The sequence below is a fragment of the Gopherus flavomarginatus genome, chromosome 6, assembly GCF_025201925.1.
Source record: "Gopherus flavomarginatus isolate rGopFla2 chromosome 6, rGopFla2.mat.asm, whole genome shotgun sequence".
NCBI lineage: Eukaryota > Metazoa > Chordata > Testudines > Testudinidae > Gopherus > Gopherus flavomarginatus.
The window spans coordinates 89,200,917-89,227,418 of record NC_066622.1 but is presented as its reverse complement, the minus strand read 5'-3'; the positions used below and the strand labels follow the sequence as shown (position 1 = coordinate 89,227,418).

At 40.0% G+C, this 26,502-nt stretch overlaps 1 protein-coding gene across 2 annotated transcripts in view; it reads right to left on the bottom strand.

The window, feature by feature from the left end:
* BICC1 (BicC family RNA binding protein 1) overlaps positions 1–23,354 on the bottom strand; it is a 223,286-nt gene extending 199,932 nt beyond the window's left edge. The window contains exon 1 of one of the 2 annotated variants that reach the window (XM_050958574.1): positions 23,156–23,354. In XM_050958574.1, the coding sequence (XP_050814531.1) occupies positions 23,156–23,354 (199 nt within the window). The remainder of the gene's footprint in view (positions 1–23,155) is intronic. The other variant, XM_050958575.1, reaches the window with a different exon arrangement.
* Positions 23,355–26,502: the final 3,148 nt, after the last annotated feature.

The following is a 26,502-nucleotide window of genomic DNA, read 5'->3' as shown; positions in this document are numbered from 1 at the left end:
AGTATCTTGTTCTGCACAAATCCTTTTTCTAATTTATAGTTATTATTCAAAACTTAGTTCTCAAAATATTTCAAATAAACTAGCTAGCAGAATCAATCATCAAAGCATGACCTATAGTAGACTATTGAAACATTTTCATTTAGACAAATAAAAATCATTATTAGGAAAATTTAAGCTTCTCTCCATTTATCCAGACAAAAATAAGGCATTTAATATGGAAACTGCAATAAACAAACTTCTTCTAGAGTGACAGATAAATGAATATTCCATGAAAATCTGAAAGTGAGTACTACTGCAAACTGGATTACAAAAACTGAGTTTTAATGCTTCAGAAAAACACCTCTTCCTTCCACATGGTCTCTTGTCTACACAGGGAGTTATTCCAGAAAAGCTATTACTGATTAACTCCATGAATGGAAGTTTTTCTACTGGAATTAAACAAATTCGGAATAAGGCCTCTAACTCGGGATTAAGATAATTTTGGAATAAAAGCACTCTATTCCGGAATAAGGGCATCCATAAATCAATCAGTCAGGACTAGTTATTCTGCTTTAAATTTACATCTTATCTTGTTTTGGATTAGTTTTCATGTATAGACCACCCCTTAGGTATGTGCTCATCAGCACAGTAGCTGGGTGCCAATGGCCTATGCCAGTCATAGATTTCTATAAATTTACAACTTGCTTGGCAATTATTAGAAAAGATCAGCAATCTATCAGTAATGGTAACTGCATTTTTCCATATTTGTCTTGTTTACCAATCCAGGATAAAAGCAGCAAAGAATCCTGTGGCACCTTATAGACTAACAGACGTTTTGGAGCATGAGCTTTCGTGCATGCATCCAACGAAGTGGGTATTCACCCACGAAAGCTCATGCTCCAAAACGTCTGTTAGTCTATAAGGTGCTACAGGATTCTTTGCTGCTTTTACAGATCCAGACTAACATGGCTACCCCTCTGATACAATCCAGGATAATTACTGTAGGGGAAGTGACAAATTGTACTTAGAAACGTAAACTCTTTGCCCTATACAGCAGCCTAAAGAACTAAACAGTAAGAAAATGGCACATCCACTTTATTGCATATAGGAAAGATGTGCATGTCTCCAAGAAACCCACCTTGCATCTTGATGGGTATTTGAGTGACAAGTCATCTTGTTGGAATGCATTATAACCAACAAGCAAAACACAGAAAGAGTAGTCACATAAGTGATTCAATTACACGCTGACATTTTATGAGAGAGAACTATTTAAGTCTTGGCTCCTAATCCTTCTTGACTCAAAAAAGCCATTTGGCCTCAAATGTTTACTTTTGTACGGAGGTAAAATTAAAATTCTAAAATTTTAAAAAATTCTTAAAAGGACTGAAACTTGAAAGAACCAGACAGTCCCTTCAATTAAAAAAATATCAAGACAAAAAAACTGATAGAAATACTAAATATATGAAGAATTAGACATACACAGCACATTCCTCTAGCTATTAAAACAAGAATGCATTTTTTGAAAGTCTGTGTTTAAGCAAGCAGACAGCTGGCTTAGAGGCAGTAGAGAGTAAACTTTCGACAGCCAAAAACAATCTGATTTCAAGTCCATCTGCTACATAACTTTTCCAGAATGTAAGACACTAAGGCTCTGTCTACCACTGGGATTTGAATCATGTTTGAAAACAAGTATGAATTCTATTTAAACACAATTCTCTCTAAGCAGGTTTCAAATATGGTGCAGCTGGCTAGTGCAAAAGGGGTGTTTTAAGACTAGCTTCAAAAGCCATGTATGTGCCCACAGGACCTGTCTAAAATGTATTTAAAATTACCAGCCAAATGGAAATCTTCTAACAATTCCATTAACAGCAAAATGATACAACTCTCCACTCAATTGAAACCTTAAGAATTTTTCTTTAAAGTTCCCCATCTACCACGTTCATATGGAGTGAAGATTCTTTATATAGTTATGAATAGGGTGCAACTTTATTCTGGGTTGAGTTAAAAAATCCACTCAGATTGACAGGTGTGAACTCACTCTTCAGTTAACAAAAATGGAAGCATAAACCCCCACCAAAGACGAAAGGTGTGTGAGAACCTGCCCTGGGGCTTCTGGATGAATAGACTGGTGTGGGAAGAGAGATCACAGAAACAGAGAACAGACAAGAAAAGAGAGAGGAAATGACAAGAAACCCTATCAGGAACCTGTAAGCACAGCATGACCCTGAAGAAAACTAGAGAGTGAGCTTCTGGGTCTGGAAGATTGGCTAGAAGATCGGGGGCTGTAAACTAAAAAATTGTTCCTTTTGTTCTTGGTTTCTTCTGCATTTAGAAGCTCAGGACTTTGTACATTGCTTGTAAATAAACAAGATTGCACCAAAGAAAACACTAAATTTCATCAATTTCTACTTTGAATTAAAACATTCTCAGGGCTCAGAATTTTGACTAGCTGCTCCTGTTGTACAGGACCAACAGCGTAAACTATCAAATATGCCCTCACTGACAGTGTTATGTTGTTGTAAGTCTTTGAGGAATTTTTTTAAAAGGGGGAAAATAACTGGATGCAAATAGATGATAGGAACGCGAATAATACCCTTAATCCTCACCCCCGCTCCAACACAAACACACGCACACAGTTTATCTCAGGCTAAATTCATGGAAGGGGGACAAAAAAATCCAGGAAACTCCACAGGTTTTACTTCAAAGAATTTCCTTTGATTATTCCCCTCTAGGAAGAAGAAATTGAGAGGTCAAAGCCTTCAAACTTAGCGATCTGTTTTCCCTACAGAGTACTGCAGTGTGCTGTCTCCTTCCCCTCCCACAGCAATAGAGCTTCCTCTAGATCAGCGTTTCCCAAACTTGGGACGGCGTTTGTCTGGGGAAAGCCCCTGGCAGGCCAGGCCGATGTGTTTACCTGCCGCATCTGCAGGTCCAGCCGATCGCAGCTCCCACTGGCTGCGGTTCGCTGCTCCAGGCCAATGGGAGCTGCTGGAAGCGGCGCAGGCCGAGGGACGTACTGGCTGCCACTTTCAGCAGCTCCCATTGGCCTGGAGCAGCAAACTGCAGCCTGTGGGAGCCGCGATTGGCCAGACCTGCAGACGCAGCAAGTAAACAAACCGGCCCAGCCCACCAAGGGCTTTCCCTAAACAAGTGCCGTCCGAAATTTGGGAAACACTGCTGTAAAGCAATGCTACCTTTGGTGTCTCTATCCTGACAAATCCCTTCCCACCCATCCCCAATCCACTTCCACAAAGTGGTAGGTGAAGTAGTGGAACTGGAGTTAGTACCTCATAGAGCACCATTAACTCCTGCTCGGATATCTGCATAAAAGGCTAACTTGTCACACAGGAGGTTCTGTGGAATTGAAGACAGGGGAGCAGTGTTTTGCAGAGTCATTGTTCTTCCATTGTCTGTTCTCTCCAACCCAGTTTTCCCAGTGTCTTCTTTACTCATATACCAGGTGCGAGCATATAGAACCTGGTCATTTCTTTAACGTATATGCTGGACAGTGAACGAAAAAAAGTGTTGAAGGACAAGAGTCACAAACTTATGTCTATTGTCTCTTATTTTGTTTTGCTATATGATGATTAAGAGAGTGAGGCTACATATACCAACCAATTCTTGAAGGTGTCAATACCACAGGGAGGGGAATTATTTAGGATTGTACAAGCATGCAATGTATTTCAATGACAATGATAGGAAAGAGGTGGCATGATATACCCCAGATTTCACATACATAATAGAGGGGTTTGTACACAAGTACAGGTTTTTTTTGCAGTTTGGATGCATATCTTTTAACTCAAGTTATTGAAAGATGGGGGAGGAGGGATAAGAGGATGTATCAATGTTTATTCAAAGTTGATCTCAAGGAAGGGCTAGGTTTGGTATATAGACATTTGAATGAATTTGATTCTATTTTAATCAGTTTCTGAAGATTGTTTGAGAGAAAACCACAAGAAACCTCTAATCCTAAATTTGTAGGTCTAAAGAGTCAACAATGATCAAACTGCTAATTATTCTGTTACATTATTACACGTTAAGCATTTTATTTCTTAAAATGCATAGCAAAATTTGGGAATAAAGCCTTTTGTGTGATTTATAAGCAACTAACACAAACTTGAACTATAGAATGAAAGTTGTCATTAAATCATCAGATGTCAGGTCTAGATTTAAATACTCCTGGAATGTGACAGAATCTTTAGTGTAATAAAACTACAACCTATATGCTTGTGTGGTAATGATTTTAAGTCCATAAAACATTGTAAGTAGTCAATCTTTTGAAAAAAATTGAAGTAAGACAGTCTTCCAGATTCTAGACTCTAATTGGGTCAAGTGAACTGTTTTCTTGTCTATAAAGGCCAGGGCCATAACAACCTTATAACATATTTTAGCCCTGTCTACACAGGCAAGACCATGTCATAACAGTCTCCCCTTCTTCCCAACTGTCCTACTTCCCTTTCCCCTCAGCAAACACAGTAAACATTATATGAAAACAATTAAGTCAAAAATGTAAAATTCTGTTTATAAAAAGTTGTGATGCAAACCAGGACAGCAAACTTTAATGAAAATTCACTACTTCCTTTAACTAATAATTGTGAGTAAACAAGAAGGCATAGTTTTGAAGCTAATCAATCTTAATTTTGATTTATCAGTTGATTTAGCTTGCGGCCTTGAATATAAAAATGTTTAACACCAAGTTCCTTATTTTCATTTTGAAGCTTCAGGAAAAAAAACCCTAAAAAATGCTGCTACAGTATCAAAAACACTCAGTTCATACCAAATAAGCTAGACTGAGCATTGAAAACTTAAGGGGTGTAAAACATTAAGTGAAGGGAAGTGAAAAACTAAAACCAAGAATGTTTGATTTCTGCCAAAATCTGGAAAAACAAATGATAAAAAAGTAAAGAATTAATTTTTGGCTTACTTCTGCCCCCACTTCCTGTGTAGGAGCTCTAAGCCAAGGAACATTATATATCTTCACACAAAAATACTGTGCAGCACGATGTAAAGTTTATATGGATGATTTAATATAGTTTTGGATTAAAAATAATTTGCTTTACTGTCAAACAAATATGGTACCAAATTATTACTAGCAGCTCCAAGAATCTTTTAAAGGTGTTCACTAGAACATGTATTTTTCCTACATGTTTTGGCAACACTGAGTATCTTGAATGCTTTTTCAGTGTTTATATAGTACTAAAACAAATGAACTCAGGATAACTAGGAAACTGAATCAAACTCCAAGCTATATTAAGGGCTTGTCCACATTAGAAAATTTTACCGCATTAGAGCATGAATTTATACCACCAATTTTAAACACGACATCATTCCTCAGACAAAGATGTTTATGATTAACACGTCAGCTGGTCAACGACAAGGTGAACCACAGAGTGGATCCTAGAATTAATGATGACTAGCTAACATGTTAAACATGCAGTGTAGACAAGGACTGTCATGTCTTTTGTTAAAAACACATTCTGACATGTTTTATGTAATTTCCTGCATATAGACAAAAAAATCTATAAAGCTGTCAGCTTTAGGATTCTAGTATCCTCTGTAAGAGGACGACCCTCTCAAACGCTTCTTCTTACAATTTAAGTTCCTCTCCTCTACTGTTGTCCGACACAAATTCTTTCTAATGTTCCCCCCTCAACCCCATAATTTCATTCCCACACTCAAGGTCAGGAGAAAGAAGTAATAATGTAACTGGAGTCGAGGAACCTTAGCTTGAGTTACCTCGAAGTCTACACTGCAGCGGGTCAACAGGAGAAAATCTCCTGTCGACTTACCTTACTCTTCTTGTCGGAGGCAGAGTACAGGGGTCAACTGGAGAGCAATCTGCAGTCGATTTCACAGGTCTTTACTAGACTCACTAAATCGACTGCCGGTTGATCGATCTCAGAATATGGATCCAGGCTGTAGTGTAGACCTGCCCTTAGTCACAGCAGGAACAAGCTTCAGGATACTATGCAGATCTTTCTTTTACTCCTTCTGAAAGTAGCCAATTATTTCTCCCATCCCACACTTGTCCCTCCAACATGACCAGTTAGTTCCCCTATCCCTTTCACTAGGAAGAGAACTCTCTTACAAGAGCCAAACTCTCACCCCATGGATGTATATTTTATATGGGGGATAAACCCTCATACATTTTTTGGATCACGGAAGGCAAGAAGCCTCTGTAAAAGGAAGGAGAAAAGAAGAACTTTTTCTCCCTCCCTTAAAAACCAACTCCTTCAGGGAAAGCCTATCATCTCTCCTCACCAAGATTAGGTCTCTCCAAGGAAACAGTTAAAAGGTCTAATCACATCAAAGACAGTACTAGCAGCCAAAAGTGCCCTGTTTAATAAGAAAGAGGAGCATTCTGAAACAAAGATAGCCACTGAGCCATAAGCAGGAAGCTGGCTATGTGTAACTCTATGAAAAGATGAGCGTCTAAGCACAAATCTCATAAGAACTCCACTGGATACACAAGCCTGGCTGGAAAGTAGAGCCAAGTCTAACCACTTTACAGGAAAAGCAGCTTCCAATTATGTTTTAAAGTTTAGCAAGAGTTTATATTTGTGTGGTGTTTCTGTTTTTGTATGGTTATTCTGCTAACAAAACAGTAATTCTGTCAACTCAAAATGTCTCACTTGTCTACATTTTTGTAAGACACATTTCTCAGCTTCTCCTCAAACAAATTATTTCTAATACAGTAGTATCTGAAGGCTCAGACTGTTGATCTGGCCCAATGTGCTATGCTCTGCAGACACAAAATAAAAATGAAAAGACCAGGCCCCAAAGAGTTCACATTCCGCCATGCTTGTATGTGGACCCAAGATGGACATGCATCAACTGAGAGGGACAATTTTAGCACAGTACATTTTTTTTAGTGTAGACAAAGTCAATTAGAATAAGTTTCACCTTGCGTATACACCAATATTTAAACACATCTCCAAAAGGGAACTCATCAAATAGGTGTACTTGAACTGCTATCACCACTTTATGCGGATCTGTCTGGTGTTAAATCTCTCACAATAAAGCAATACTTCACTCTAATATTTGACAGGACAGATGTATGGATTTAATTGCTTCGACACATATTTTCAAGACCAGAGAATAATTGTAAAGGTATGTTAAAAGTATTGTTTAATAAAGTATTCTGATTATATTTAAATATTTACAAAAGCTGACCTCACTTTTCATAGTTTTAAACTTAAAAGATTCCTTATGTTTCAAACACTGGAATAACTTCCCATTTCTGCCAAGAAATCCTTCAATTATCTAGGGATGTCACCAAAGTATATTTAATTAAAAAAAAAACAAAAAAACCAAACACCTTAATCCAAAATAAGCATTTGCTGGCTGTTGCTAAGGGACACAGAAATAAACACTCATATGTTAAACTGTTTGACATTCCAAAATTTCAGTTACCAAATATATATATTTATATATACACACACACACACTAGGCTCTACAGTTGTTACATTTCAGTGTTCACAATAAAGATGCCAAAAAAAAAAATCTGCATCTGTATATTCGTATTTCAAAGGTTTGTTTACCAAGCCCTAAAGATTTTGTAAAGTTCGCTCAATGTTTCTGCACATGGACCTGATTAAGAACAGATTTTTCTCTTATCTGTTATTTACATATACTGCTAAAGAAAATTCTTCTAAGAAAAAAAGTGTACCCACACATATTGTATTTACTGTTTACCAGTAAAGCTATTTATTGGGATTCTCTCAGCCACATAAAAGTGTTTACAAAGGTTTGCTCTCTATCCAAAATTCCTATATCCAGACACTTTAAACAGCACTAATTACATACATACACACAAAATGTTTAACAAAAACAACAAATATTTTATCCTTATAGAGCATTTTTTATCCAAGATTATACAACAAGTTGGAAAAGTAACTCAAGTTGATTTCCAGTCTCGTTCATTCATAGATTCCAAGGCCAGAAGGAACCACTGTGACCATCTAGTCTGACCTCCTGTATAACACAGGCCACAGAATTTCTCCAAACTAATGCCTAGAGAAGATTTTTTTAGACAAGCATCTAATTGAATTGAATAGCATCCAATGTTATAACCACTAGACCATGCTACAACCCACAACATTAAAACTGTCACTTTCACAGATAAAATATGAACAAGTTTTCTTTGTTCTAGGACAGGGGTGGGCAAACTACGGCCCACAGGCTGGATCCGGACTCTCAGGGCTTTGGATCCGGCCCGTGTGATTGCCCCCAGTGGCACTGCAGCCCAGCTCCACTCTCAGAAGAGGCCCCCGGGCAGGGGGACCGAGGGCACGGGGTGCATTGCCCTTGCCCCCATTGGCCAAGAACGGGGAACCGCGGCCAATGGGAGCTTCGGGGGAGGTACCTGGAGATGCAGCAAGGGCAGTGCATGCAGAGCCCTCCGGCCCCCTCAGGGGCCACAGCACTTCCTGGAGCGGTGCAGGGACAGGGACAGGTCAGGCATGCAGGGAGCCTACCCTGGCCCCAGTGCGAGCTGCTGCCACCTTGGAGCCGCACCTCCTGCAACCCGCCCCCCAACTCCCTGCCCTAAGCCTTCTGCTTTTACCTCACACACCTCCTGCACCCCAACTCCCTGCCCTGAGCCCCCTCATATACCCTGCACCCCTTCTGCACTTCAACCCCCTGCCCTGAGTCCCCTGCCACACCCCGCACCCCTCCTGCACCTCAACCTCCTTCCCTGAGCCCCCTCATACACACCACTCCTCTGCCCCAATCACTTGCCCTGAGCCCCTTCCTGCACACCGCACCCTCTCTCACTCCCCAACTCCCAGCCCTGCATACAATTTCCCCACCCAGATGTGGCCCTCAGCCCAAAAAGTTTGCCCACCCCTGTTCTAGGACATAATTAATATAAATAATGTTTACATGTTTTAAACTGGCTGGAAGGAACAGAAGGCATTGCAGCCACATGGCTTTATTATAACCTCAGCCTTCCAAACATTTGGAGCAGTGCTTAATTTGTAAAGAAAGAGGTGTCGGGGCTCAAGCAAATTTTTTACATTCAAAACTGATGCGGAAACCCAGAAGTGCTGGGGCTATGAACTGTGCTCAGCCCTGGCACAAATTAAGTACTCATTTGGCATCAGAAAGGAGCACTCCCATGGTTTTCCTGAAAGTTCGGAAAGCTCAATGGTGTGGAGGGGTGGGGTAACAGCAGCCAAAAAGAGGACACATGCACTCTCTCAGAAGAATAGGTTTTTGTAAAACCATTAATTTTAATTTATTTATTATAGTTTTGTATTAGAATGCAAATATTCTATGCACACTGTAGATCTGAAATGACTTCTGGCATCAATTTTGCAGAGTCCCAGTTTACGCTCCATCAAGCATCTCAATTACCTTAGCATACAGGTCAGATGTAGTATCTTCAGAATATATCTCAGTCTATTAAAGTTTTCCATAACATTAAAATGCTTCAATGCACCACTTAATTGACCTAATATTAGTTTTATTTTTAAACTAAGGGTTGGCCTTAACTTTCCAAATGTCTTATGTTTAACTGCCACATATATACATACACACTGTAAACAGAATACAGCCAGCAAAACCAGATATAATCAAAGCCTCCCATTCACATAATATTAGGGAGCGGGGAACACAAGTTAGATTATACCATCAACTGTATTTCACAACAGACAATCCTAAAGACGCTTGGTTAACACAATGAGGGAAAAAAGTAAATATTTAGCAATGTTGAAGCAATACAACTCTAAATTCTGAAGAAGAATATGACAATTAAGTCTTTTTTTAAGTAAACTATGGAAATATGTATCAATATTAACTAACTTTGGACTAACAATCTTAAATTTCAATACTGATACATAATACAATAAAGATAAACCCTAAAATACAGTAGAAAACTAACATGACAAAAATTAAGCATTCAAACCTGGATCTTTGACAGTTTCAATATTTGTGAAAGATTTTTCTGGACTCTGTTACCCTTATAAACAGGGTATTTTAAACCAAAAGAGGAGTTTCAGAACCAGTTCTATTTACTGATTTCATTTCATGCTCTGTAGCTACTTAATTACTCAAATGCTGTCTAATTCAGGCCAGATCCATCTGGCACACTTCTAAACTCCAGATGTACTAGAATCACTTTTAATCTCAGATGAAATGTTTAAACAATCCTCATTTTTCAAGTGTTAATTGAAGCCCTCCTTACAAAAAGTTAAAAATCATCATTTCCTTCCAAGGATAAAATTCAACCAGCTGAATTCATGGTGAATCCAGTGCCTTGACTACCTGCTCCACCAAGCAGGCAGCACAGAGATTCTGCAACATAAATCAGCATAAAAGGGTACATTTCGTCGTCTTTTGCCAGCCACCTTGTTGCTATGAAGAGCAGATAGTCCAGCCTGCCACTTAATATTGCATAGATCAAATTTGTATACAGGGGAATTAAGGGATCGTAAAAGAATCAGCTGTTTTGCTTACCTGTTTACTCAAATTAATTGTTACTTAAAATGTTTTAGAAATGGATAAGAACTTTCCTAATACCATCAAACCAGTCATTTCACTATCATTTTTTAAAAGAGCAAAGGTGTTATTTTTAAAAAGTCGCACTCCATTTTGGCACTTTTAGAATAAAAAAAAGCCACAACATTATAAAGGTCATGAAGGAAAAATTAGGTTAGCTTCACAGGTTGATACATTTCACAGTACAACTAAAGGCATACTTCAACAGATACCCACTAACTTCTTAGAAAATGTTTTGAAGTGCGCGCACACACAATCTATTTGTGATGAAAAATGCTGTAAAAAAATCAACTAGAAACAGAGCCTTCAATATCTATCTACACATTGTAATCTGATGAATAGGGCCCTATCAAATTCACGGTCCATTTTGGTCAATTTCACGGTCATAGGATTTTTAAAAAACCACAAAGTTCATGATTTCAGCTATTTAAATCTGAAATTTCACAGTGTTGTAATTGTAGGGGTGCAGATCAAAAAAGGAGTTGTGGGGGGGGTCCACCAGGTTATTGTAGGGGAGTTGCAGTACTAATACTCTTATTCTACACTGCTGTTGGCGGTAATTCTGCCTTCAGAGCTGGGCAGCTGGAGAAAGGCAGCTGCTGGCCTGGATCACAGCTCCAAAGGCAAAACCGTCACCAGCAGCAGCGCAGAATTAAGGATGGCACACCATACTGTACTGTTGCCTGCAAAGCTAGGCCCTCAGTCAGCAGTCACCACTCTCTGGCTGCCCAGCTCTGATGGCAGCAGCGCAGAAGTAAGGCTGTCATGGTATGGTATTGCCATCCTTACTTCTGCGCTGCTGCTGGTGTGGCACTGCATTCAGAGCTGGGCGGCTGGCCAATAGCTGCCACTCTCCAGCCACCCAGCTCTGAAAGCAGCACAGCAGTAAGGGTGGTAATACTATTACTCCCCCTAAAATAACCTTGCGACCCCCCCCCCGCAACTCTCTTTTGGGTCAGGACCCCCAATTTGAGTAACTCTGGTCTCCCCTGTGAAATCTGTATAGTGTAGGATAAAAGCACACAGAAGACCAGATATCACAGTCCGTGATGCATTTTTCAGGGTCGAGAATTTGGTAGAGCCCTACTGATGAATGACCTTTAAAGCATACTGATTACTACGTACTTTTCACAGAACACAATTCTTATAGAAATTCTATCGCATCCTCTTGATGGAAAAGTGAAATGAGACTTGATGAAGACTCCAACGCCTGATCTGTAAAGAAGCTTCACAAATGGAAAATGGAAGGCTCATGATTAGCTTACATCTACACATGTTCCCAGCAGGCAAAAAGCCAAGAAAGGAATTGAGGCTTGGTATTTGCTTAAATGAACAGAGGGTTTTCTCTTAAATGTATGTAATCAGCTATGTGGTTATTTTTCAAAAGCAAGATCTTTAACCAAATCTAATCATTTTTCAGTAATCATACATTCAACTTTTTATTTGTCTCACAGCAGCACCTAGAGATCAGGGCCACATTGTGCCAAGCACAATACAGACACGTGGTAAGAGAGAAACCTCACCCAGAAGAGCTGACATTCTGAACATGCAAGACAGACAAAGGGTGGGAGACGAAGTGACTTGCTCAAGATCACATCATATGTATCAAGTCAGTGGCAGAGCGAGCTAGGGAACCCAGGTCTGACTCCCAGGCCACTAATCAATCCTTACTTGACTGCATTTCCTCTACTCAGTATCCTATATTCCCAAATTTCACTACAAGGTTGATACACATCACTTCAAATCTAACAAGCTGCTCTTTGAAATGACATGAAAAATATCAACACTGATGTTTAAAGAATGCAAGAATTGAACTGTTTACATTTTACCAGCATTTTTAAGGTAGCAGAAACAAACCAAGTTTTCAGCAAGATCCTAGCAGATATTTCAAATTGCTCTGGGGACAGGCACCAATTCTCATACTGTACTGTAATATGACAACCCTGTAGTATTGGTTCAGGCTATGAAGTGAATTTTTTAAGCTGCACTATTCTTGCTGCCTACAAGCTCATCAAGTATTTTTGAGCCACTTAGGCCACTGAACACGGTTAAAATCAAAGTTAGAAAACACAAAAGGTAGTGATCCCAAATCAATGCTAAACACAGCGACATTGCACAGTCTCTAAATGCATAGCATTCTTAAATCTAACACATTAAGCTACAAAAATAAAATGTACTAGACTAGAGAATGCCAGGTTGCACGTGTTGCAAAGTTATGTTTAATATAGGAACTTCTAAAATTTAAATAAATAAAACATATTTCCATGTTACAAGTTGGAAAACCCTGAGTTTATGATTTCAAATGTACCACCTTTTACATTCAAAAACTTAAGCGAGTTCAATGTTATGGCCTAGTTTGTTTTTAAGAGGTACTTTTAAGTATTGCACCAGTTCCTCCATGAAGTGTGCGCTCCTTCAGATGCACCAATTAAACACCCACACTCCAAGTGCACACTTAAGAGGCACTGGTGGGATTTTTCCAAGATCTGCACTGGCACTTCCATTGTCAGGTAAGGAGTAATTCCTGACCATCCAATGGGACAAGAAAGACCAAAAACTGATGTGAGAAGCTCATCTACTCCACTTCCCAAGTCAGAAGTGACAGGGGAACCACTACACAGGCACACGTATTTCAAGATTCTCAGGAACCCAGAGCCTTGGTGCCTGCTGGAGTGCAAAAGTCCAGGAACAAAAACATGCAACAAATATCTTAACATATTTTACATCGTATGTACTACTTGAGAACCAATTCAGCATTAGAAAACTAGACAATATACATTATACACACACAATCTATTTTCACAAATCTTCCATAGGAAGAGCTGTTCTCTGCTGCTATTGTCACAGAGACCGAGAGCACCATGGCCATGAGAGTGCAGTATGGCTACTGGACCACAAAAGTGCGTAGCTGATTCTCTTTTCCAGCCCAACAGCCCATTCCTCGCTTGCACACTCTAATGTAAGCAACATCCAATCCTACTCACCCACCTCCAGCCTCCCACTCTGACTAAGAGAGAGACATATATACATTCCCTTCCAACCTACTCAACAGGCCTGACTCTTTCTACATACACACAGACACACATAATAGGATTCTTTTAAAAGGCTGACAACTCTAACATAAGCATTATTGGTCAATCTGGCACCACAATGCTGGCGGAATACTCAGCTCTTTCACAGGAAGGATGAAAAAGGTGACAGTCACAGCACTACTGCTACCATCATGTCCAGTTCCCTGTTCATTCAGGGATCTATTACGATCACATCTGCAAGGTGGTGTAATCACACCAGAGCTGTGATGACAGTCACTTTTTAGAGATTCCCCTGTGTTTTTTAAGTTGAACAATGGTGTCTAAGGCTGACGTTCCACTATACTCCATTGCCAAGTGAATAAGCATGTTACATTTAAAATAAATGAAGGTACTGCTCTGGATTACTTACTTCTGCCTTTACAAAAAAATACTTCCTGCAATTCCAACAAAACCTCAACATAAAACCCAAACAGAAGGTTTTTAGAACACATTATTCTATTATTGGGGAAAACATTCTATACTGAACATCCTAAAAATTCTTTCCAAATGAAAACAAGATTACTGGTAAATCAGACCCACTTCACATAAATCAGTTATGCAAATCAATGCAGCGCTGTATCTGGTCATTTTACTAACCTCATGTAAAATGGTCATGTTGATCAAAACTAGAAAAATTAACACCTAGGCATTAATATCAGACCTAACATGGAAGGAATGCTACTTTTATATATTATATTTCAGCCTTCAAGAAACTAGCCAAGTGTTTAAGGGCCTGAACCAAAACCCATTGAAGTCAATGTAAAGACTGCTGCTGATTTCAATGGACTTTCAGTCCAGGGCCTGCAAGGGCCCTAATCCAAATGTCGCACTGCCTGTAGAAGTTCATTATCCCACTAAAATAACTGTACAGTAGGGATCAAAATCAAAGTCATTATTGCATTCTAATTCATTCTGTTCTATGAAACACATAAATTTGTATCTCCCCTTTCAACTCATTCAGCTGTTTCAGCACAAACTAGTAGTTCTGTCTACTACAAACGTTCATAACTCCATGGCTTATACACAGGAAGTGGGAACTTCGGAAAGGAAGGCTAAGTGTCTTGAAGCCGCCGCCTTTTAAGTTTGCACATTTAATCACAAACACAAACATTCCTGATATTACATCAATTAACTGAATGAGAAACACACAGACTTTAGACAGCATATTCATTATGACTCACATATTTAGAACTAGAAACTATTTTTAATAAATTAAAATATTTCAGCTATATTTAGAGCGACAGAGTATGCCCATCACTATTTTCTACTGTCAAGCATTTAAAGTGGATGTTTCACTATAGTTAAGAAGCACTTCACAAATAATTCTACTACACAAAGATCTGAAAATAAGAAACAAGTACGTTTCATTGCTAAACAGCAGACAGGCACAAAGCCAAACAGCCTGAAATAAGTACTCAAAACAGGGCATATTTTTCCAATGGTGGTAATGATTATAATATAACCAAAAGGAATGTGCAAGCCAGCAATACTTAACTCAGCAGTTCATGCCAAACCATGATAGCCTGTTGTACTACTTAAAAAACACAGAAACTTGAGAAAGTGATATTATTACAATTGTTAATGGAATGCAAGAACATTTTTAAACTACAAGTCACCAAAAATCATTTCATATACATACTCACACATACACATATTATATATAAAATTTTTATAGAAAAGTCTAGTCAGCACATTTGGGATTTGAACGAGAAAAATATCTAAAACTTTCAGCTATATGTATGTCAACACCAAAACTAAATGCTATTAGAAAGGTTCCACTTACCACACTACTGTGTCTTTATCCAGAATAGTTTTTATGCATTGGAAAGTAAAAACTACGAGAGTGAGAAATTTTAGTAGAACTTTTTAAGCCTCTACTAAGAGACATAGTATCTTGAATTTTATTCTTCTTAATGAGTCAGTGTGAGGTTCTCACTAGCAAAGACTATTACAGGAAAGATTGAGCCTTCTGCTCTGCATCCCTGCCAGCAACACTTGTACATTTGACATTTCAAATGTCAGAACGTTAAGTCAGTCGAATTCTAACTGCCCATGACTGAAATTACCAACATAGTACTCCATTCTTTACATCAAAGGATGGTAAAAAATGTTCCTTTATACAGCATATTCTAGGTAGCTGATAGCTATCATTATTATACATTTTTCTAAAGATTCTCATTGATTTATGTGATAAATAACATATATATTAAAAGAGTTAATTTCCAAATGAAAAATACTAAAAAGGAAGCTTAATAATCAATTTTGTTGCACAATTTAAATCCAGCTTTTACAATATACATTTATAGATAACATACAATTTGCCAGCTCTACAAGGACTATAATACCCTATAAAATCAGGCACCCACTATTTGAGTTTGATTGTGCAACAAAGCAGCTACCTAGCACAAAAACTACTAAACTCAGGTCTATAAGGAGTATTCTTCTGCTGTAAACCATGACTGTATTAAAACAGAGTTTCTCAAACTGTGGTCTGCGAGCTCCATTCAGGTGGTCCGCGGATAGTTCTCTCTAAGGTGCATGCCTGGCTGGCCGCACACGAGAGAATGAAGGGCCCCCCACCTAATTAGTTGAGCCACGTGCTGGACCCTGGAAAAGATGCACATGTAAGGTGAGGTGGTGGACTTGGGGGGGGAATAGGAGGTAGTGGGAGGGGGCAGTAGGGTGAGAAAAGGGGGTGGGGGGGACTTTGGGATGTGCAGGGCTGTGGTAGTCAGAGAAAGAAGCGACTTTCTCCAGCTCCAGGACTGCGGCTGCCGGGGAGAGACGGTCCTCCTTCCCAGTGTCAGCTCTGTGGCTGCTGTGGTGGGGGAAAGCAGGCATATCCATAGCATTAGAAAGGTAAGACTACTGTTATTAAAATATGAGTTGTGCACTTTTATTTGTAGAACAAAAAAAGTTTATTATTAAGGTTGGTTTTTTTAACATACAGCTTTTATCCAAAGCGCTTTACAATAGTTAGCTAACAGCACAAACAACATTTGGAAAGATCATTAAGTGGTCTGAGACCCTTGGCAATATTCAAGTGGTCCGCGAAAAAAAAAATTTGAGAACCACTGTATTAAAGCATAAGGGCTGCGTATCGACACAGCTTTGCTAGGATTTTTGTAGTCCTAGTCTTCCTTCTCTAGGACTTTCAATATTCCAGACAGCCAAACTTAAAGTATCATAGGCTAAATAAATGGAATCAAAATAGTAAAGGGGAAATGTATTAACAGAGATTTCAGTATTACCCTGGCAGGAGAACCAGACTCTGTTATAGGAATGTGGGTAGTATGAGAAGAAAACTTTCATACCTGTTTGTATAATTACTGAAAAGAGTGTATTTTCCTTATCCAAGTACTTAAAGTTTTGCATGAAAGATAATTTGAGAATAGAAAACAAACATGCAAATGATCAAATGCAGAATAACCAGGCCTTTTTTGAATTATTGCTGAAGTATATCAGACACAATCATCCATCAGCATAAATTCTGAACAAAGCAATGTCAGGCATTTTATTTTCAGTAAAATATGAATTCAAAATACAAAAGAAATATGATCATTAGACTAATTTAGAAGCAACTTTATTAAGATGAACTGTTGGACATATTAGAGCAGGGGTTGGCAACCTTTCAGAAGTGGTGTGCCGAGTCTTCATTCATTCACTCTAATTTAAGGTTTCGCGTGCCAGTAATACATTTTAACGTGCTTAGAAGGTCTTTTTCTATAAGTCTATAATATATAACTAAACTATTGTTGTATGTAAAGTAAATAAGGTTTTTAAAATGTTTAAAAAGCTTCATTTAAAATTAAATAAAATGCAGAGCCCTCCGGACCAGTGGCCATGACCCAGGCAGCGCGAGTGCCACTAAAAATCAGCTCACGTGCCGCCTTCAGCACCCATGCCATAGGTTGCCTACCCCTGTATTAGAGCTACATTGCTATTAAAGTATGCCTTACCCCAGTCAGAAAGGACTGATATTTACTCTGGAAAAAGGTATTCCAGTTTGTGAGCATTCATTCTTGCAGGCAACAAACACTCTGCCTATCAGCCAGAGGATGAGTAATCAGAGGAGAGGATCTAAGAAGAAAAATTGTGCCCATTGGGAGTTTGGAAAGAGGGAGGAGGATGAAAAAAAAAAAAGCTATGCAAAATTACCAACAATTTGAGAGTTCTGTATAGACATTTCATATTAATTCTGTATGAAATGTTATCATTAATGCCTAAAATTAGTCAATAATACCTTATCAATTACTTTGTACAAAGTCTGCACGCAAATAAGGTTTGCCTTTTTGAAAATTAATCAAGATAGAGCACAATCTTGGGGAATCATCAGCATAGACAGGGACAAGTCACATTCAACATTGTACTAACTGGGCATGGGACCAACTCAAAGAACCTCAACTACCTCAAGTCACGTTCTACCTTAATACAGTGGTCACGTTCTACCTTAATACAGTGTTCTATTACAAGCAAGCCCAGGGGGACCAATGGCAAATTTCTAGAGCTTCAGGATTCAAAGCTACAATATTCTGCCTTTTCCCTAGATGAGTACAAGGCAATGCACCTAACAGTGACCTATCCAAACAAAGTACTTCTGAACGGTTTCAGCAACAACACTGTTGACAACAGTGAGCATATTTAAAAGTGAGTGAGTATCTATTGGATCAAAAAGGAGTCCCGTCAAGTAGGACTGTGGCACAAACATGAGAACTTAAACATGAGGGGGGTCTAGTTTTTGGTGAGTTTATGTATTTTTGCTTGCTTGTTTGTGTTTTGTTTTTTAAAGAAGGTGGTAAATTGGATGTCTTGACAGAGACACATTCTAATATTTTGCCACACTGCAAGAGAAAATAAGGAAAAATAAGTAACATTATGGTATCTACAGAAGTTCCCGACTATACTTCTCTAAAAATGTTAAATTTTAATTACCTTGATACTACAGTGTCAGACACATCATAAATATACAAGATATGTATATACTATATACCAATGGTTCTCAACCAGGGGTATGTGTACCCCTGGGGTTACTTAGAGGTCTTGCAGGGGGTACAATAACTCAACTAGATATTTGCCTCATTTTACAACAGGCTACATAAAAAGCATTAGTGAAGTCAGTACAAACTAAAATTTCATAAAGACAATGACTTGTTTATACTGCTCTGTACACTGAAATGTAAGTACAATATTTATATTCCAATTGATTTTCTATAATGATATAGTAAAAATGAGAACGTAGGCAATTTTTCAGTAATAGTGTGCTGTGACGCTTTTGTATTTTTATGTCTGATTTTGTAAGCAAGTAGTTTTTAAGTGAGATGAAACTTGGGGGTAATGCAAGACAAATCAGACTCCTGAAAGAGGTACAGTAGTCTGGAAATGTTGAGAACCACTGCTATATACCATACACAGGTGTACAATATTCAAACCTATTTTGAGGTATGACATAGAAAGCACATTATATCTGTCATCGTTTTAAATATTGATTAGTAAGACACCTAATCTATTAATGAATGTTGGGGTTTGTTTGAGTATTTATTTATTTGTTTGTTTAACATTAAGGCCATCTTGTCTGTAGATTTATTCAGAGATACTGCCTTAGTCAGACTACACTTTTTGGACAGCCTTCTGTAAATTTAATCTTTTATAGGGCCCAGCTATTATGGTGATATTTTTGTGTGTCTAATTAAATTAATATTTTGGAATTATTTTCTTAATTGAGTGTTCACTAAGATTTAGTTTACAACAGCACCAAATGTATTAGGAAAGTTTTTCTTCCAATATGTCACTACTGAAAGAATCATTGATATACTGTTTGACTCCTGCTTCCTTTCTGCAAAAATAATCTACCTAATGAGATTTGTTCACAGAGCTACACTGAAAAATGTTCAACATAAAATATGTACACCATGCTATATAGAGTATACAGTAAAGTATGCATACACAATAGAGTTTCACTAAATAATATAGCATCATAATAACACTGGACATAACAAAAAGGAAATCTGACCATACGAGTTATTTAATGTGTTCCTACTGGTGCATTTCTAAGGCACTAGAGTAGTTCTGTTCCAAAGACCATGAGAAACCCTGGTAAGTCAAAGTTTATACTTTCACTGGATGGTCATCTCCAATACAAAAAAAAAAAAGAAGGAAAAGAAAAAAAAAGGGAAATTCAATATTGTCTAGAAGCTGGATCATAGTAATGTGAACATAGATTTCTGGGTATTATTCCCAGCTCTACCGCTGACTTCCTGGGGCACTCTGGCAGTCACTGTCTGTGTTTAACTTAACCATCTATAAAAGGAGCATAGCAGCATCCAGCATGGTCAAGAGATTATTTTCGTGTTTGTAAAGCACTTTAAGATACTTGAGTGGAAGTGTTGTGAGTATAAACTATTAATTTAAGATGTAACTTTATTCCATAGTATCTTTCCTGAATTTTTCCAACAAACTTAATTTTACCAATCTTCCATTTCTGATGGAGAAAGACTAATTTATTATGCTCGTCTCTTTATTCCATTTCCTAAGAAGTCTATTTTTTTTCCAGCAAGAATACCAATTAACTAGAAATTCATTCAATATGATGGTAGTCAGAGTTTTTACATTTATAAAAAAAATCTTGTTACTGTGAATTCAATATGCTATTGTTCAATATACTGCTGTGTGAGGGATACAATTTAAATGATCTATGGCACATGCATGCTAGGCTGAAATAACACAGAATATCACAATTTTCTCTCTTAAGTTATACATATGCATTAACCACTGGATGGCACAGCTATATAATCAGACTGGATTCTGTTTATGAGGTTTGTTTTGCCCTCCCACCCTTACCGCCTCAGGCAGTAGAAAGACAGAGGCTGTGGGATGAGGTAATGGAAGTTTGTTTTACTGGTGGAGGAAAAGTGAAGAAAACCTTCTATTTTCCTACAGCACTTTTAATTGTGACCTTTTTTCAGGAATACCTCCTCTTTTGAGTGTCTATGTGCAATTTACAACATTTCGTTTTAAGACATCTTGGATGAGCACAAGTTTAAAATTAATTCAGTTAGGTATAACAAAAACTGTATGCTTCTCTGCACTCTTTATTACATAATGAGATTTCTCTACTAGTAACAAAATATTAACTGGTTAAAGATTAACCTACCCCCAGGAGAGAGAATCTCATTTGAAACAAATTCCAAACATTATAATCAGCAAGTCATACCAGAGTTTTTGGGCAGACAATCCAATTTTCCTAATTACTTCAACTCCAGCATCCTCTTCCCTTTCCCCCTCCCCTCCTCTCAGACCACCACCACTGGTCTTAAAAAATTTCAACAGACGTTCAGTGACAGTCATGATGAGTAAAACATTTTCAGGAAATTAATTGAACAATTTTAGCTGACAGATTCTTAAAAAAGCAAAAACAAAAAAACAAAAACAAAAACCCACACCTTTTATTTTTAGGAGTTGGTTCACTACTGGCATAACTCTAGCTACAATAAAATGTTTTCTCCAAAACTTATCCAAAAAAATAGTGCATTTACTTGGAATTCATTTTTTCCTTATCTCACCCTCAATCTCTCTACCATTTTTCCATCTTTAATTTTTTTAAATTACAAAATTCCAATTACACTATCATATTCAGGGAATATGAATTATAGGACCAGATTTTTTTCCATTTTGTTTTCCTGTTGTCAAAGATTACATTTTCTAACATTGCTTTTAAGTTACTCAGTGCACTTTCAAGTAATTCAGAAGGTAATAAAAAGCACTATGTTTACAGATTTAGAATGACTGCTCTCGTGCATAAAAGCAAATATTTTCATTGGTGAAATAATACATAAATGAAGAGCTACCAGTTTCCTGTTATGATTTTTGAAAAATGCAGCCTCAACAGTTGAAAAAGAAAAAAAAAGTCAGTCAAGTATACAGTATTTATACATCACACAATAAGTGGCCATAAAATTATGTGGCTTGCACAGGCCATGTTAAATGCATGCTAATAATGTACTCCTGTTCCTCCTCTTAAAAAAGCTCAATCAACTATCATGTGTCATCCTACACATTTAAGAAAATAAAAGTGCACTTTTTTGAAGTTCCATAATCTCATTCAATTCAAATATGCTTTATCCTCTCAGAAATTTTAAAGGTAACAGTTTGCAACTCAGCTCCATTTTCACTGGACTACAGCAAAAGGTATATCCACCTTTAAAACAATATTTTCTATTTATATTAATATTTTTTTCAAAACCTGTTTACTTAACTTTCACGAGAGTGACATAATTCAAAACACAGTGGAATAAAATGCAAGCGATTTCATCACAAGAAACAATATAAATGTATAACAAATCCTAACCCTAACACAAACATTATCAAACATTTCTACTCATGTGTATCTAATGTTACTGTTTTCAAAACTAAGATTTTTCACCTAAAATAACCTCTAAATCATTTGCCTTAAGAGCACACTGTACTATTAGGTGTATTATTTTAGTGATATGGTATGGATAATCTATCAGTTCAAAAAAAACTAGATTGCAATACTCCTACTAAAACAGAAAAATATTAGAAAAATATCTAGATCAAATTAGAATATAGTCATTATTTAAAGGACTCTGATATTCAAAAAACTCCAGAAATGGAAAGTTTTCTTGCAATTCTGAAATCTTCCATTTTATGAAAGCTCACTTTGCTAGGTAGCAAAACACTGTCCTGTTCCTGAAAAATCTGAAATGCTTTAGATGAGCTGAAAGCTCCTTTTTCTTTTTTTAAAGTCTTTCCAGTAGCCCACGACATTCCAGATTACCTTGAAACCTTTTACAACCTCTTTTACAGTTTTCACCGTAGAGCAAGGCTTTATTTCAATACCAGTAATGCTAATAGCGTTTATAGTTAGGATGCTGCTGGTGAAACCACAGAGCTGCGAAGTAATGGTGTTAGGGACAGAATTTGACACCTGTATTAATAGTAAGTGAGATTTTTACGAACTGAGGGTAACTCAAGATGAATTTTGCAAGAGATTCAGATGAAAACAGCAGAACTCAGTCTCCACCGCTTTATGAAAGAATCCCTTCCCGCCCCAAAAGGAGCTCGGTTTGCAAGCCCTGACATCTGCAAACAGCAGAGAGTTTATCCACATATGGGATTGGAAGCGCTAGGGAACAGGAACGGGGAGGGGATGGGGAGTAAGTTTCAGAGCCAGGACATTTCAAGTGTCTTCTTTGGGGACCGTTCCAGCCTAACGCGGTCTCTTAGGGGCCGCTTGGAGGAGAAGCGCCGAACCTGGAACATCCCAGCAGGAGCAGCCCCGCTACGCCTCCCACCCGGGGGTCAATCAGCAAGTGTCCCGGCTCCTGGGGGGTCCGGCAGAGGCGAGTCCCCGCCTGCGTCCCAGCCCTTCCCAGCAAGAGGGGCAGGCCCCGGGACAGCGGCTGGGCACCCCCTGCCAGGGGAGAGACCAGCGCCGCTCGCCAGGGGGACCCGCTGGAGCCCACTGCGGGGACGCGGCTTCCCCAGCGCCACACGCACCTCCCGCCCCCGCTAGCCCAGCAGCGGGAGACAGCGCTCCCCGCCCGCCCGCCCGCGGCCCCGGCCCGGGGGCTCCCCCGCTCACCTTGCAGCATGGCCTCCAGTTTCTTCCTGTCCACCCGGAATCGCTCCTCGCCCCACTCGGGGCTGCGCAGGGGCCGCGGGCCGGCCGAGTCCTCCTCGGAGCCGGGCAGCGGGGAGTCGGCGCTCCGCTCGCTGTTGGAGCCCGGGTCGGAGAGCGGCTGCGGCAGGTAACCGCTCAGCGGGTCGCACTGCGCCGCCATGGCGCTGCCGGGCGGCCCGCGCCTCTGCTCCGAGCCCCACTCGGCTGCTTCCCCGCGGGACGCTATCTGCCCCCACAGCCGCCCCCCCGCCTCATCCCAGCCGCCGCCTGCCAGAGTCCCGGCCCCGGCGCCGCTGCCCGCGCCCGCCTCTGCCTCCGGCTCCCCGCCGAGTGCGCCAGTCCCCGGGCCGGCCGCGGCTCTGCGGCGCCCCCACCCCGCCCGCAGCCCGCACAACATCTCCGCCTCCATTGGGCAGCCCGCGTCCCGCCGGGAGGGGCAGGGGATATCCCCAGGCCGGGGGAGGGGGCAGGGGATCCCGGAGGGGGAGACCCCAGCATGGGGGTGGAGTGAGGCTGGCGGCGCGGGGCCGGGATCCCGGTGAGGGGCACCCAGCACTGGCCCCTCACCGGGATCCCGGTGAGGGGCACCCAGCACTGGCCCCTCCTGGGAGCGTGGGGCTCACCCCGTCATCGGGGGCAGGAGATCCCTGTCCCAGAGACACCTCATCACCATGGAGGGAGGGGGAACACGTATAACGGGAGCACGGGACCTCCAACTCCGGGGAAGACACCCCATCGGTGGGGCAGAGAGATCTTTATCCTGGGGGCACCCCTTCATGGGATGGGGGATCCCCATGGAAAACAACGGAATGGGAGACACCATCTTGGCAGGGAAATCAACATCCCAGAGGGAGACACCCCATCATTAGAATATGAGGATCCTTATCCTGCATGGGAGACACACCCCAGCGTGAGAAAGAGGGATCCCCATTCTCTTGGGGCAAATAGTCTGCGGTGGACAGTAGGGTGAACCTCCCCCTAGGGGAAGACACTTCATCATGGGGTAGGGGGACCCCCCCAACCAAAGGGAAGACACCCCCTCATATGGCAGATAGATCCCCAACCCTGGGTGCACTCCATCACGGGGATCCTTATCTTAAGGAAGACTTTCCACAATGGACATAGAGGAATCCCTGATGTGGGGGAAGAGACCCCATAATGAAAGTATGGGTGATTCCCACCTCAGTGGGGAGATACCATCATGATGGCACAGGGATACCCATCCTGGAGGGAGCCACCCATGGGGGGTGGGCAGAGGGATTTTCATCCGAGGAGGAGGGGCAGGAGGATCTCAGTAAAAGTGCTGGGATTAGGAAAGTGGTGATCTATATCCCCACCTCGCAAGATGCTGCATCATAGGGGTAAGCAGAAATAGGACATTCCCAGAGAAGTCAGTGAATAGTATTAGAACCACAAGATGTGGAGACTCTATGTCAGTACAATGACTGATTGCAGGATTGGGGCCATAGTCTTCTGAAACAGTAAGCAAACACTTCAATGTTTGTAGGATCAGGGCTCATATGACTATATCATTTAGGAAGGAGAAGAAAAAGAGCAGATATAATAAGATGATAAAAATGAAGACCAATGAAAAGGTCTACTGCCTGATCTCACTTAATCTACTCCAAAATAAAAATTAAGCAATAATAAAATTAAAGGGATGTCACTTTAAAATTGGCCCCCAGTCTAAACTTTCAAAACCTATGCTCCATTGCAGTTTTGAAAACTCAAACAATGCAGAAGGTGTAACAAACAAACACCCTGAAATTGACTTCACTGAATTTTCATTGTTGAAACTGAGAGAAGTGCAAACAGTAAATAAAAAGCGTTAGTAGTGGGACATGAACTAAATTTTTAAATGCTTTTCACTTTTGATACTCTAACTGGTAGTAATCTAGGTTAAGAAAAGTATTTGTTTACAATACATAGGGACGTAGCAGGTGATGCAAATTAGCATAACTCCAGCTAAGAAACCGGTCTAGAATTTTTAAATTCAACATGTCCCTTTCAGCGAATAGCTTATCAAGGTTCAGTAAAATAATATGCATTTATATGAATAAGAATGTATCTGTGGTTACATTAGTTAGGATTTAAAAAAATAAGGGTTATCAATCCTCAAACTTCAAGGCATAGCTGATTGCCATCGAGATCAAGGGGAAAAGCTGTATAATAATATATTCAAGGCTTGTCTACATAGAAAAGTTATAACAGTATAAGGTAAACCGATTTAGTTTATGTCTTTTCGGAAGCAGTTTAAACAAAACTGGAAAAAGCCATTATTATTCCAGAATAAAAGTGTCCACACAGGGAGTTATACTGGTATAACTATAGAGATTTAACTATATTTGTGTAATTATACTAGTATAACTGGAAACATTTCCCATCTTGACAAGCCTTCAGCTGATGTATCTGCCCTTCCACATGTGTACGGTGGATTCAATTCATTATATGCCAGCAGGAGGATAGAATGGATGGCTTAAATACTTTTCTGTCTATAACATCTATGGGTACATCAACACTACAAGATTATTCCGATTTTACATAAACCGGTTTTGTAAAACACATTGTATGAAGTTGAATGCATGCGGTCACACAAAGCACAATAATTTGGTGGTGTGCGTCCATGTACCGAGGCTAGCGTCAATTTCTGGAGCGTTGCACTGTGGGTAGCTATCCCGTAGCTATCCCAGAGTTCCCGCAGTCGCCTCTGCCCACTGGAATTCTAGATTGAGATCCCAATGCATGATGGTGCAAAAACAGTGTCGCAGGTGATTCTGGGTAAATGTCGTCACTCATTCCTCCCTCCATGAAAAGAACGGCAGACAATCATTTCGCGCCCTTTTCTCTTGGATTGCACTGGCAGACGCCATATCATGGCAACCATGGAGCCCGTTTTGCCTTTTGTCACTGTCACCGTATGTGTACTGGATGCTGCTGACAGAGGCGGTACTGCAGCGCTACGCAGCAGCATTCATTTGCCTTTGCAAGGTAGCAGAGACGGTTATCAGTTGTTCTGTACCGTCTGCTGCTGCTGTCATGAGTGCTCCTGGCTGACCTTCACTGAGGGTGCAAAGACAAAAATGGTAATGACCCCCCGGGTCATTCCCTCCTTTATGTTGTATCTTAAAAATAGAGTCCTACCTAGAATATGGGGCAAGTGTACTAGAGAACCAGTGTATCAGAGAACCAGAGAGCACAGCTGCTCCGTGTCAGATCCCACAGAAATGATGAGCTGCATGCCATTCTAGGGGGTGTCCCTGCAACAACCCCACCTGTTGCTTCCCTCCTCCCCCAACCCTTCTGGGCTA